Genomic DNA, 12992 nt, shown 5'->3' with positions numbered 1-12992 from the left:
GACACTGCGACATGCTTGTGTCCGGAGCGACACTGCGACATGCGTGTGCCCGGAGCGACACTGCGACATGCTTGTGTCCGGAGCGACACTGCGACATGCGTGTGTCCGGAGCGACACTGCGACATGCGTGTGTCCGGAGCGACACTGCGACATGCGTGTGTCCGGAGCGACACTGCGACATGCTTGTGTCCGGAGCGACACTGCGACATGCGTGTGTCCGGAGCGACACTGCGACATGCGTGTGTCCGGAGCGACACTGCGACATGCGTGTGTCCGGAGCGACACTGCGACATGCTTGTGTCCGGAGCAACACTGCGACATGCGTGTGTCCGGAGCGACACTGCGACATGCTTGTGTCCGGAGCGACACTGCGACATGCGTGTGTCCGGAGCGACACTGCGACATGCGTGTGTCCGGAGCGACACTGCGACATGCGTGTGTCCGGAGCGACACTGCGACATGCGTGTGTCCGGAGCGACACTGCGACATGCGTGTGTCCGGAGCGACACTGCGACATGCGTGTGTCCGGAGCGACACTGCGACATGCTTGTGTCCGGAGCGACACTGCGACATGCGTGTGTCCGGAGCGACACTGCGACATGCGTGTGTCCGGAGCGACACTGCGACATGCGTGTGTCCGGAGCGACACTGCGACATGCGTGTGTCCGGAGCGACACTGCGACATGCGTGTGTCCGGAGCGACACTGCGACATGCGTGTGTCTGGAGCGACACTGCGACATGCGTGTGTCCGGAGCGACACGAACACAACACATGTGTTAAAGCATAACTGCGACATGCGTGTGTCCGGAGCGACACTGCGACATGCGTGTGTCCGGAGCGACACTGCGACATGCGTGTGTCCGGAGCGACACTGCGACATGCTTGTGTCCGGAGCGACACTGCGACATGCGTGTGTCCGGAGCGACACTGCGACATGCGTGTGTCCGGAGCGACACTGCGACATGCGTGTGTCCGGAGCGACACTGCGACATGCGTGTGTCCGGAGCGACACTGCGACATGCGTGTGTCCGGAGCGACACTGCGACATGCGTGTGTCCGGAGCGACACTGCGACATGCGTGTGTCCGGAGCGACACTGCGACATGCGTGTGTCCGGAGCGACACTGCGACATGCGTGTGTCCGGAGCGACACTGCGACATGCGTGTGTCCGGAGCGACACTGCGACATGCGTGTGTCCGGAGCGACACTGCGACATGCGTGTGTCCGGAGCGACACTGCGACATGCGTGTGTCTGGAGCGACACTGCGACATGCGTGTGTCCGGAGCGACACGAACACAACACATGTGTTAAAGCATAACTGCGACATGCGTGTGTCCGGAGCGACACTGCGACATGCGTGTGTCCGGAGCGACACGAACACAACACATGTGTTAAAGCATAACTGCGACATGCGTGTGTCCAGAGCGACACTGCGACATGCGTGTGTCCGGAGCGACACTGCGACATGCGTGTGTCCGGAGCGACACTGCGACATGCGTGTGTCCGGAGCGACACGAACACAACACATGTGTTAAAGCATAACTGCGACATGCGTGTGTCCGGAGCGACACTGCGACATGCGTGTGTCCGGGGCGACACGAACACAACACATGTGTTAAAGCGTAACTGCGACATGCGTGTGTCCGGAGCGACACGAACACAACACATGTGTTAAAGCGTAACTGCGACATGCGTGTGTCCGGAGCGACACGAACACAACACATGTGTTAAAGCGTAACTGCGACATGCGTGTGTCCGGAGCGACACGAACACAACACATGTGTTAAAGCGTAACTGCGACATGCGTGTGTCCGGAGCGACACGAACACAACACATGTGTTAAAGCGTAACTGCGACATGCGTGTGTCCGGAGCGACACGAACACAACACATGTGTTAAAGCGTAACTGCGACATGCGTGTGTCCGGAGCGACACGAACACAACACATGTGTTAAAGCGTAACTGCGACATGCGTGTGTCCGGAGCGACACGAACACAACACATGTGTTAAAGCGTAACTGCGACATGCGTGTGTCCGGAGCGACACGAACACAACACATGTGTTAAAGCGTAACTGCGACATGCGTGTGTCCGGAGCGACACGAACACAACACATGTGTTAAAGCGTAACTGCGACATGCGTGTGTCCGGAGCGACACGAACACAACACATGTGTTAAAGCGTAACTGCGACATGCGTGTGTCCGGAGCGACACGAACACAACACATGTGTTAAAGCGTAACTGCGACATGCGTGTGTCCGGAGCGACACGAACACAACACATGTGTTAAAGCGTAACTGCGACATGCGTGTGTCCGGAGCGACACGAACACAACACATGTGTTAAAGCGTAACTGCGACATGCGTGTGTCCGGAGCGACACGAACACAACACATGTGTTAAAGCGTAACTGCGACATGCGTGTGTCCGGAGCGACACGAACACAACACATGTGTTAAAGCGTAACTGCGACATGCGTGTGTCCGGAGCGACACGAACACAACACATGTGTTAAAGCATAACTGCGACATGCGTGTGTCCGGAGCGACACGAACACAACACATGTGTTAAAGCATAACTGCGACATGCGTGTGTCCGGAGCGACACGAACACAACACATGTGTTAAAGCATAACTGCGACATGCGTGTGTCCGGACCGACACGAACACAACACATTATAAGGATGGTAACTGAGACCGTTACAGTGATCTCTATCGTATGTTGGCCTCAGAATACATGGTAGAGCTGAATAGTTAGCCTAAGATACTGCCTTAAGAGGCGCCAATGAGTTCAGTCTTAGAGTGTCAATGAACATTCTGCGAGCAGCAGTTCCCCAAGACCTTCAACAAGACCTGTAGGTCTGAGTCATAGACAAATGGACACCAATAAGGCTGGGATCCAGAAATGTAAAGGAATTAATGTAATTAATATAATAATATAGTAATATATGAGAGACAATGTCGATAGTGTCACGTAGAAATGGTGGAAAATAGTAAACAGTAAGGCCCAGGCCTATAATAAATACTATAAATTAGTCTAGTAAATAATGAATATATATATAGAACTATAATAACTTAGGCCCCGGGGTGCAGCACCCAGGGGCGGCAGCGATGTTGACCGCGGGACGCCGACGCCACAATCTTCCTTCAATACAATACAATACAATACAATTTTATTTAGGTAAGGTACATACATACAATAAATATTTACAAGGATTGTTTAACTTATAGGTAGAGCTAGTACATACAATGCCTAAAGCCACTATTACGTAAAGCGTTTCGGGCATCTCTAGGGCAATACTCCCCCCCCCCCAGTACCTGTTGATCATACCTGATCAACCAGGTATCAACCAGTACTAGCAGCTGGGCCGAGAACCCGTTACAGGACGGGTCGTTCCTAGAGGCGGGCACGATGACCGCCGGGGAGCAGGCCAAAGCCATTTTAAAATACATTAAGAGATAAACGTGACAAAGATAACGACATTGGTCCACAGATTAGGATTTTTTAAAATAGACAAATTTAATACATGAAAATACGTAATAATGCAATACTATGAACTCACAGAGTTATACCAAACAATACAAAACTTGGGAGCTGGGAAGCCGATGCCGTATAATACTTCAACTCAATATAAACAATATTCTGGACTGTAACCGTGATGATATAAGTTTACAATAATTTAGTACATAATAAATAACGATAATAAGCCACAGGAAAAAAAGTGCGGATAGTAAGGAGAAAGTTGAAGTGAAACAGTGTAAGCGCAAAGATAGCACTGGATAATAACTAGCGAGCAGGAGTACTATGAATAAGCAATATATAGTAATATATATTGTGAAGGTTCCACCAAGAAAAGTGTAAAAGAGAGACATAAGCACTAGAGGGATAATGTTAAGCGCAAATACTCCTTCCATAGACTAGGTCGTAGGACCGTCAGCCCACAAACAGGGCGGGCCCCGGCCAGCTAAGGGTACCACTGGGGTCCCGGCTAGGGGCTTAACGGACGGGCCCAGTTAAGGGGCCTAGGACGTGGCCAGCCGAGGGGCATGACTGACTGGCCCAGCTAAGGGGCCTAGGACGTGGCCGGCCGAGGGGCATGACTGACTGGCCCAGCTAAGGGGCCTAGAGCGTGGCTGGCCGAGGGGCATGACTGACGGGCCCAGCTAAGGGGCCTAGGACGTGGCCGGCCGAGGGGCATGACTGACGGGCCCAGCTAAGGGGCCTAGGACGTGGCCGGCCGAGGGGCATGACTGACGGGCCCAGCTAAGGGGCCTAGGACGTGGCCGGCCGAGGGGCATGACTGACGGGCCCAGCTAAGGGGCCTAGGACGTGGCCGGCCGAGGGGCATGACTGACTGGCCCAGCTAAGGGGCCTAGGACGTGGCCGGCCGAGGGGCATGACTGACGGGCCCAGCTAAGGGGCCTAGGACGGGGCCGGCCGAGGGGCATGACTGACTGGCCCAGCTAAGGGGCCTAGGACGTGGCCGGCCGAGGGGCATGACTGACTGGCCCAGCTAAGGGGCCTAGGACGGGGCCGGCCGAGGGGCATGACTGACGGGCCCAGCTAAGGGGCCTAGGACGTGGCCGGCCGAGGGGCATGACTGACTGACCCAGCTAAGGGGCCTAGGACGTGGCCGGCCGAGGGGCATGACTGACGGGCCCAGCTAAGGGGCCTAGGACGTGGCCGGCCGAGGGGCATGACTGACGGGCCCAGCTAAGGGGCCTAGGACGTGGCCGGCCGAGGGGCATGACTGACGGGCCCAGCTAAGGGGCCTAGGACGTGGCCGGCCGAGGGGCATGACTGACTGGCCCAGCTAAGGGGCCTAGGACGTGGCCGGCCGAGGGGCATGACTGACGGGCCCAGCTAAGGGGCCTAGGACGTGGCCGGCCGAGGGGCATGACTGACGGGCCCAGCTAAGGGGCCTAGGACGTGGCCGGCCGAGGGGCATGACTGACTGACCCAGCTAAGGGGCCTAGGACGTGGCCGGCCGAGGGGCATGACTGACGGGCCCAGCTAAGGGGCCTAGGACGTGGCCGGCCGAGGGGCATGACTGACTGACCCAGCTAAGGGGCCTAGGACGTGGCCGGCCGAGGGGCATGACTGACGGGCCCAGTTAAGGGGCCTAGAGCGTGGCCGGCCGAGGGGCATGACTGACGGGCCCAGCTAAGGGGCCTAGAGCGTGGCCGGCCGAGGGGCATGACTGACGGGCCCAGCTAAGGGGCCTAGGACGTGGCCGGCCGAGGGGCATGACTGACGGGCCCAGCTAAGGGGCCTAGGACGTGGCCGGCCGAGGGGCATGACTGACGGGCCCAGCTAAGGGGCCTAGGACGTGGCCGGCCGAGGGGCATGACTGACGGGCCCAGCTAAGGGGCCTAGGACGGGGCCGGCCGAGGGGCATGACTGACGGGCCCAGCTAAGGGGCCTAGGACGGGGCCGGCCGAGGGGCATGACTGACGGGCCCAGCTAAGGGGCCTAGGACGTGGCCGGCCGAGGGGCATGACTGACGGGCCCAGCTAAGGGGCCTAGGACGGGGCCGGCCGAGGGGCATGACTGACTGGCCCAGCTAAGGGGCCTAGGACGGGGCCGGCCGAGGGGCATGACTGACGGGCCCAGCTAAGGGGCGTGACTACGGATGCCTTTGACTAAGGAAAAGGCAGTAGTGCAAAAATGTGGCCCATAAAAGGGGAGTAAGGCAGTAAAGAAAGTGAAAGTAATACTATAGTATGAGAACTACCGCCGCCAGCATAGCACTCATTACCCTAAAGACCGTTATGCTAAAAAGCATAAACAATAACAAGCCGTAATCCAGAGATAACGATAATAACTAAAGCAGAGGGATGAGGAAGTAAGCCAACTAAAACCTGGACCCAATAATAAAGAACTTGAATTAATAATAGTATGATACAATAATAACAACATTCGTGGCGTCAGGCGAGGCCGGAAGCCAAAAGGGGAAGTGACATGAGATCATTAACACCAAAAAGTGACTATAACTAACATCAAAACATCAATAGCAAATAGTAACAAGTGGAGAATAACTCAGCCAACTCCGCTCATGAAACCAAACACCATAAGCAAAGTAGTCTTCAAGCAATAATAAAGTAGCAGAAAGACCCAGAATAAACTCAATACTTACAAATAATAGCAGAGGGGGGGGGGGGGTGAAGTGAGGCAACCATAAACCCGAACTGAATAGAAAAGAACTTAAATAAATATATAACAATGTAATAAATAATATATTGCCACCAGTCAACATGAAAAGCAGCTAGGAGTCGTCTGGGGTTCGTCTTGAAGTCGTCCAGACGCCAGCTGGAGATCATCTGGCAATCATCCTGAGACAGGAAGGCGCCAACAAGAAAGCATCGTGCAGACATCAAGAAGTCGTCTTGTAGTCAACACTAAGTCACCTTGCAGGTGATCGCAGACATTCACTACTACAGGAAGACCTGGACAAACTGGAGGAAAGGTCTAGAAAAAGGCTGCTAAAGTTCAACTCAGGAAAGTGTAAGGTAAAGAAAATAGGCGAAGGCTGCAAATTCACAAGACAAGACAAGAAATAAGGTAGAATTAAATACAGTATATGAATATAGTAAATAACATCAACGGCGCACCAGGAGAACTGCAGCAGAAGTAGTATGTCCAACTGTAAGCAATCGTGCTCAAAATAAGACTGGAATAAACTGTCAATTAAGAATAGCCAAAATTAAACAAGAAATTGTGAATAAACCAATACTACAAAATTGCAAAGTTAATACGTTTTGTAAGTGAGGCAGCTGCGTGCGTGGCGGGAACAGGGACCCACCAGACCGCGGGCAAAGTTTATATAAACACTGGCTGTTGCGCGCGCAGGTTGGGCAGTTAGACGCATCTCCACACACCTACGTTTTCTTCCATCAGAAAACCCACCGCTTTGGGAAAAGCAGTGTTCTTGGTGGCGGATGTAGACGAAGAATGTTCACTAGTGCGTCTCATTCTTCAACTGCTTTTCTAACCATTGAAGTTGCTGTGGAATATGCATCTAATGCAGCTGTTGTCGTTGGATTAATGTTAAGTTTGATGCGCAGGGCTTCAGTAGCTTCACATTCCAGTAAGTAGTGCAATAGTGGCGCCTCTGCTTCTGTTCCACAGATATGACACTCTTTAACTATTGGGTTATTATCTCCCAGCAGCACTTGTAACCAAGTCTGAGTCTGTGTATGGCTACTGCAATGTCTCTGGATATCTTTTTGTCAGGCTTGAAAGGGTAGTATTGTTCTGCATTGTTCGCAGCATTGTTCTGATGGCATCATTTTGAGACACTTCCAGTTTCTCCCATTGGTTATCACTGAGGGATGTAAGTGCAGGAGCAGCATAGTCAGTGAGTGACCTAACTGAACGTAGTACATTTTGAGTACTGGTAGAGATGCACCATCTCTAAGACTTGTCAGGGAGCGCAAAGCCGAGTTTCTGGCTTTACAACGTTGTCGAAGATATTCAATTTCCTGAGTGAATTTCAACTGGCTGTCTATTATGACTCCAAGATATTGAAGAGGTAAGGTCCTATAAGCAAATATATTTTGGTGCAGTGGATTGGCTTTCCAGTTAATTCTATTAAGAGCCATTCTGATCGGGGAGAAAAAACAAGTCAGGAGTGGGGGACCTTAATTTATTAAGCAATGTTTACAGAGCAACTGCTGTACCACAATAAAAGATGTCGTGTAACATGACTGAGGAGAATGCCAGTACTGCAAGATGCAACTAAGGGAATGAGTCGTAGGACATTAACCGTGCCTAGTGCCAGCTAGCCGAAGCAATGTTGCAGTACTCGCAATCAGCTTAATACTATAATTAAAAACAATGCCAGAGTTAATTGAGTGGCACAGCCAGTACAGTATGTATAAAATATATTCTGTATACACAGAGGGCATAGAAAAGAATAGATAAGAATTTCCAGGGGTAATGATATGCTAGTGCCTAGTTTACATGTAAAGTCTGCAACCCCCAACTTGCACTACAAGTGAGTACTTGACATATGGTAAGTAGCTGCGGGGAGCCCTAGACTTGGGGACCCGGCGCAGCACCCCCCACTCCGCAGGCCAACGAAGCCGGTCCCCCACCCACCCGAAGGGTGAGGTGCCCGCTGGCCGCAGAAGTAACTTATCTAGGTAGTGGAATGACGTCTTGCCTGACGTAGGAGTGGAACGCATCACTTTTCCACCTGCCGACTGCTCTGATTGCTGCCGGCGCCAGGCCATCCTTGGACATCTGCGTGGCCCTGCCGATTCTGAAGGAGTGAGGAGCATAATCGTTTGGAGGCAGTCCTAGCGCTCGAATGGCAACCCGGAGCACCCATGTGAAATCTTGTCTGGTGACCGGGGCGCCCGATTCGCCTAGGAAGACAGGTCCTGGTTCCATGCCCCGTCGTCTTATGTAGTTCGGCATGGCACGGACCGGGCAGTACTTGCTATAGGGGTCTGCACTCAGGGTTAAAGTGGACATTGTTTCGAGCGGAGCATAGCGGAGCTGTGTAGGACTGAGGGGGAAAATCCTGGAGAGTTTGCTTAAATGTGCCCCCCCCCCCCCCACCACGGTGCGCGCAGGACTCACTGAGCGCTGCGTAAATGTTTTTTCTCCTTCCCAGAATTCCCCCGCTCATTTTAAAATGAGCAGAGCAGTGGCTCTGGGATGCTGGGTCTCCCCAGCACCCCAGAGCCACAACTCCAGGACCACACACTACCACACCCTTGGGGTCTCCCCAGCACCCCAGAGCCACAACTCCAGGAACACACACTACCACACCCTTGGGGTCTCCCCAGCACCCCAGAGCCACAGCTCCAGGACCACACACTACCACACCCTTGGGGTAAGAGCCAGTGGAACACTCTTCGACAAGTCCGAATAAATGAAAATAAAAATCAGCAACAGACTGAAGCACCAATTCTTCCAGTCTAAACAAGAACAGGACCTCCAACTACTGGAGAAAGCAAAGCACTACTCCACAAGACAACAACAGCCGAACAGATCAGGGCAGCAAATGAATACACCTGCTATTGCCTCCAAGACGTCCCAAGCATGAATGACGACCCCTACACCCTCAAATGCTCCAGTAGCTGGGTGTAGCAAAGACGCCAGGACCCAACCCACAGTCTCCTCACCCACCAAGACAAAAGAAAGGCAGCCAAAGGTGCATCAAGTGACCACTGTTCCAATGGTAGAGCCTCCGTGACAGAGACCTTCAGCAAGATGCTGGACGAAACATTCCCAGCACTGGACCAGACCCCTCACTCCCTCACTCACTCACTCAAGGAAGGCAATGTTAACAGAGGTATAAACACAATCTACTGAGCTTATTTCCTCCACACTTGTACAAGTCCTACCTGAAAAGGTCGACGAAGTAGAAGGTGACGAGACTGAAGTGTTTCAGCAGCCAATGCCAGTCTCCACTCCTGCCAAGAAGACACAAGCCGTCGGGGAGATCAGCACTTTACAAACTATCTTGGACTCTATGGATTCAACTCTAACTGTATAACGACAATCTCAAGATTATACAACGGAACATTTAAGGATACAATCACAAAGCACCAATACTGAGAGCAGTGCCTCTGAAGGACAATCACAGAGCACCAACACTGAGAGCAGTGCCTCTGAAGGACAATCACAGAGCACCAACACTGAGAGCAGTGCCTCTGAAGGACAATCACAGAGCACCAACACTGAGAGCAGTGCCTCTGAAGGACAATCACAGAGCACCAATACTGAGAGCAGTGCCTCTGAAGGACAATCACAGAGCACCAACACTGAGAGCAGTGCCTCTGAAGGACAATCACAGAGCACCAACACTGAGAGCAGTGCCTCTGAAGGACAATCACAGAGCACCAACACTGAGAGCAGTGCCTCTGAAGGACAATCACAAAGCCCCAACACTGAGAGCAGTGCCTCTGAAGGACAATCACAGAGCACCAACACTGAGAGCAGTGCCTCTGAAGGACAATCACAGAGCACCAACACTGAGAGCAGTGCCTCTGAAGGACAATCACAGAGCACCAACACTGAGAGCAGTGCCTCTGAAGGACAATCACAAAGCCCCAACACTGAGAGCAGTGCCTCTGAAGGACAACAGTGATAGTGTTCTAGTCCAAGAAAGGCTCACCAGGACAGAAGGAAGTATCAGTATCCCAGGATATCAAGGTTATCACTGCCCAATCGTACAAAGTGGCACCAGAGGCATGTCAGTACTAATAATAAACCCTATCAATGCCAGGGCGATCCCAGACCTGCCTGAGTGTGGTGAGAACGTCGACATTATGGCAGTTAATCTCACTATGAGGAGCTCAGTGATGGCCATCTTCAGTGTGTACAGCAGCCAACCCACATTACACGGCCGCTGGCTGACTGGACAGCACGCTGGATGCGTCATCCTGTGGTCCCGGGACCACGGGATGACCAACTACTGTCGTCAGTAGTTCGATTCCCGGCGCCGGCGAGAAACAATGGGCAGAGTTTCTTTCACCCTGATGCCTCTGTTACATAGCAATAAATAGGTACCTGTGTAACATTGGTTGATGTTATTGTAGAATGATTAGGTTGTGGGCAGGAATTGGAGTACCAAACATCCACTGCTTTTCCTTAGTATTATTATAAATATATATAGATCTTGTACACCGGGCCAGGAGCTAGCTAGAGTAAGGGAGCGCGTGCACACGCTCCAATGCCCAGGCTGTGTCTGAAGGTCTGAGGTCTGCAGGCGCAGGCCAGATTGCATTCAAATCTGCTGACACGTTGTTGATACCTATTAAGTTGTTTAGCTTAAGAGGGTATTAGGTCACCCTATGTGTATGTCCATGGCGACTAACTGGCGTCCAACACCGCTCGGCACGCTATCATCGGCGTCCTCGGCGATCTGCTTGACAAATTTGACAACCCTTGGGCGTGTACCTAACTAACAATATATACAGGAAAACATTTACCTATAGTGGTCGTAAACAAACAAGCTTATTTTTTGAGACGTCCAACACCGTCTCGGACATGCATGAATAATAAGGACAATGCTTAAATATAATCCTAAAGCTAAGCTGTCCATGGAGCATCATTGTTAACTAGCTAAATGTCTGCACACACTGGAGGCGGGAGGTCCGGCTGCAGGTAGAGGCAGTAGCGGTAGAGGCAGCGGACCAGAAGGTGCGCGTAGGAGTTCATGATGGTCAGCCACAGTGTTACCTGGTAAGTAGATTATAAACGGTAGACACTAACGTAGGCACAATATATCACATGGCAATACATAGGATAAGCGACATTTCCACTAAAATATGGAGAGCATGAACGTGGCAGGAACACGAGGACCTTCATAGTGTATAGAGACACGACAAGATTAATGAACTATGAACAAAGATACCTGAGGTGGAAGGGGCTATATACATTGAGCCGAGGGGTGCGAAACAATGTTGCAATCACTCTTAAATCTAGCCATAAAACTATGAATTCACAGCTGCTAATCCATCACGAACGTAGTCTCCCTCTGCCATGTACGAACAGGCAGGGAGAGGGGAGCAGATAGAACGCATCCATTGTCCCTTACAGACTGGAACACCACAGTCACACGAAGATGAATCATCAGACTGTTGGTGGTGTACTGTCGAAATAACAGGTCTGGACCGAAGATTGTATGTGTGAGTACGTGGTGGGGTAGTATCGCTGGGCGTGTCAGACACCGAAGTGGGTGTCACAGTGGTAGGGCCACACAGTACGTTGTCAGGGACAGGAGTCGGGGTGTCATCGTCGACAGTCAGACGGACTAATTTCATGTGGTTGAGATGCTCATGTACTTGTTCTCTAGTGGCTAGGTTTTCCAGCTTGTACTTATTACCTGTGATATGCTCAAGAACTCTGTAAGGACCAAGAAACTTATCAGTCAGTTTGTACATGGGACCATCCCACCGCTGCCACCAGTGTAACATCGGTTGATGTTATTGTAGAATGATTAGGTTGTACTGGCGTCCAACACCTGGGAGTTAGTCAGCTGTCACGGGCTGCTTCCTGGTGTGTGTGTGTGTGTGTGTATGTGTGTGTGTGTGTGTGTGTGTGGTGTGGGGAAAAAAAAGTAGTTAGTAACAGTTGATTGACAGTTGAGAGGCGGGCCGAAAGAGCAAAGCTCAACCCCCGCAAGCACAACTAGGTGAATACATTGGTGGGGGGGGGGGAGGGGGAAGCTGGACGTAACGTTTGTGTCCAGCAGCAAGACAATGACACAATGAGTCGTGTCACTGGTCAGTTCATCATGTTCTCACCAGTGACAACTTTGCTACATGACCAGTTATTAATATAACACTTATGGCCACACCTCCAGCTCGCGAGGCCGGATGGCACTTTATCAAAGCAGATTGGACCAAGTTACAGGAATCTCTTGAAGCTTGGCACCAAACCACACTACTCCTGACAACACCCAAGAAATGGAAAAAGATTTAGTAAGAGCAATACAGAGAGCAGCAAACGACGCCATCCCCAAGAGGTAAACAATGACCCAACAGCATGAGGACCGTTGGTATTACTCTGGAGGATCTAACAGCTACATAACAAACTAAATTGTGTACGGAAAAATTTCAGAAGAGATAGAATCGAAGGTAATGTAGGACTTGTTAGAGCGGTTCCACACCATGAGTGTGAAGAACCAGCACATGCCAGAGAAGATAAATGACTGGCGCGGTGCGCCATGCTCAATCATCGCACATCCTGTGGCCACACCTGGAGGCTGGCCACCAGGGCCACACCTGGAGGCTGGCCACCAGGGCCACACCTGGAGGCTGGCCACCAGGGCCACACCTGGAGGCTGGCCACCAGGGCCACACCTGGAGGCTGGCCACCAGGGCCACACCTGGAGGCTGGCCACCAGGGCCACACCTGGAGGCTGGCCACCAGGGCCACACCTGGAGGCTGGCCACCAGGGCCACACCTGGAGGCTGGCCACCAGGGCCACACCTGGAGGCTGGCCACCAGGGCCACACCTGGAGGCTGGCC

At 52.2% G+C, this 12992-nt stretch overlaps 1 protein-coding gene across 1 annotated transcript; it reads left to right on the top strand.

Moving 5' to 3' along the window:
* The first annotated feature begins 9224 nt into the window (after window positions 1-9224).
* LOC138364790 (uncharacterized) lies at window positions 9225-10104 on the top strand. The gene is made up of 2 exons (XM_069324764.1): window positions 9225-9306; window positions 9524-10104. Exons 1-2 carry the CDS (start codon window positions 9225-9227, stop codon window positions 10102-10104), a joined length of 663 nt encoding a protein of 220 aa, XP_069180865.1.
* Window positions 10105-12992: the final 2888 nt, after the last annotated feature.

Source organism: Procambarus clarkii, chromosome 14 (genome assembly GCF_040958095.1).
Source record: "Procambarus clarkii isolate CNS0578487 chromosome 14, FALCON_Pclarkii_2.0, whole genome shotgun sequence".
NCBI lineage: Eukaryota > Metazoa > Arthropoda > Malacostraca > Decapoda > Cambaridae > Procambarus > Procambarus clarkii.
This window is presented reverse-complemented; position numbering and strand designations above follow the sequence as displayed.

Coding starts and splice junctions, on each gene's coding strand:
- LOC138364790 (XM_069324764.1), top strand. CDS start 9,225: ATGCTGGACGAAACATTCCCAGCACTGGACCAGACCCCTCACTCCCTC. Junction 9,307..9,523: donor GGAAGGCAATGTTAACAGAG/GTATAAACACAA, acceptor GACAATCTCAAG/ATTATACAACGGAACATTTA.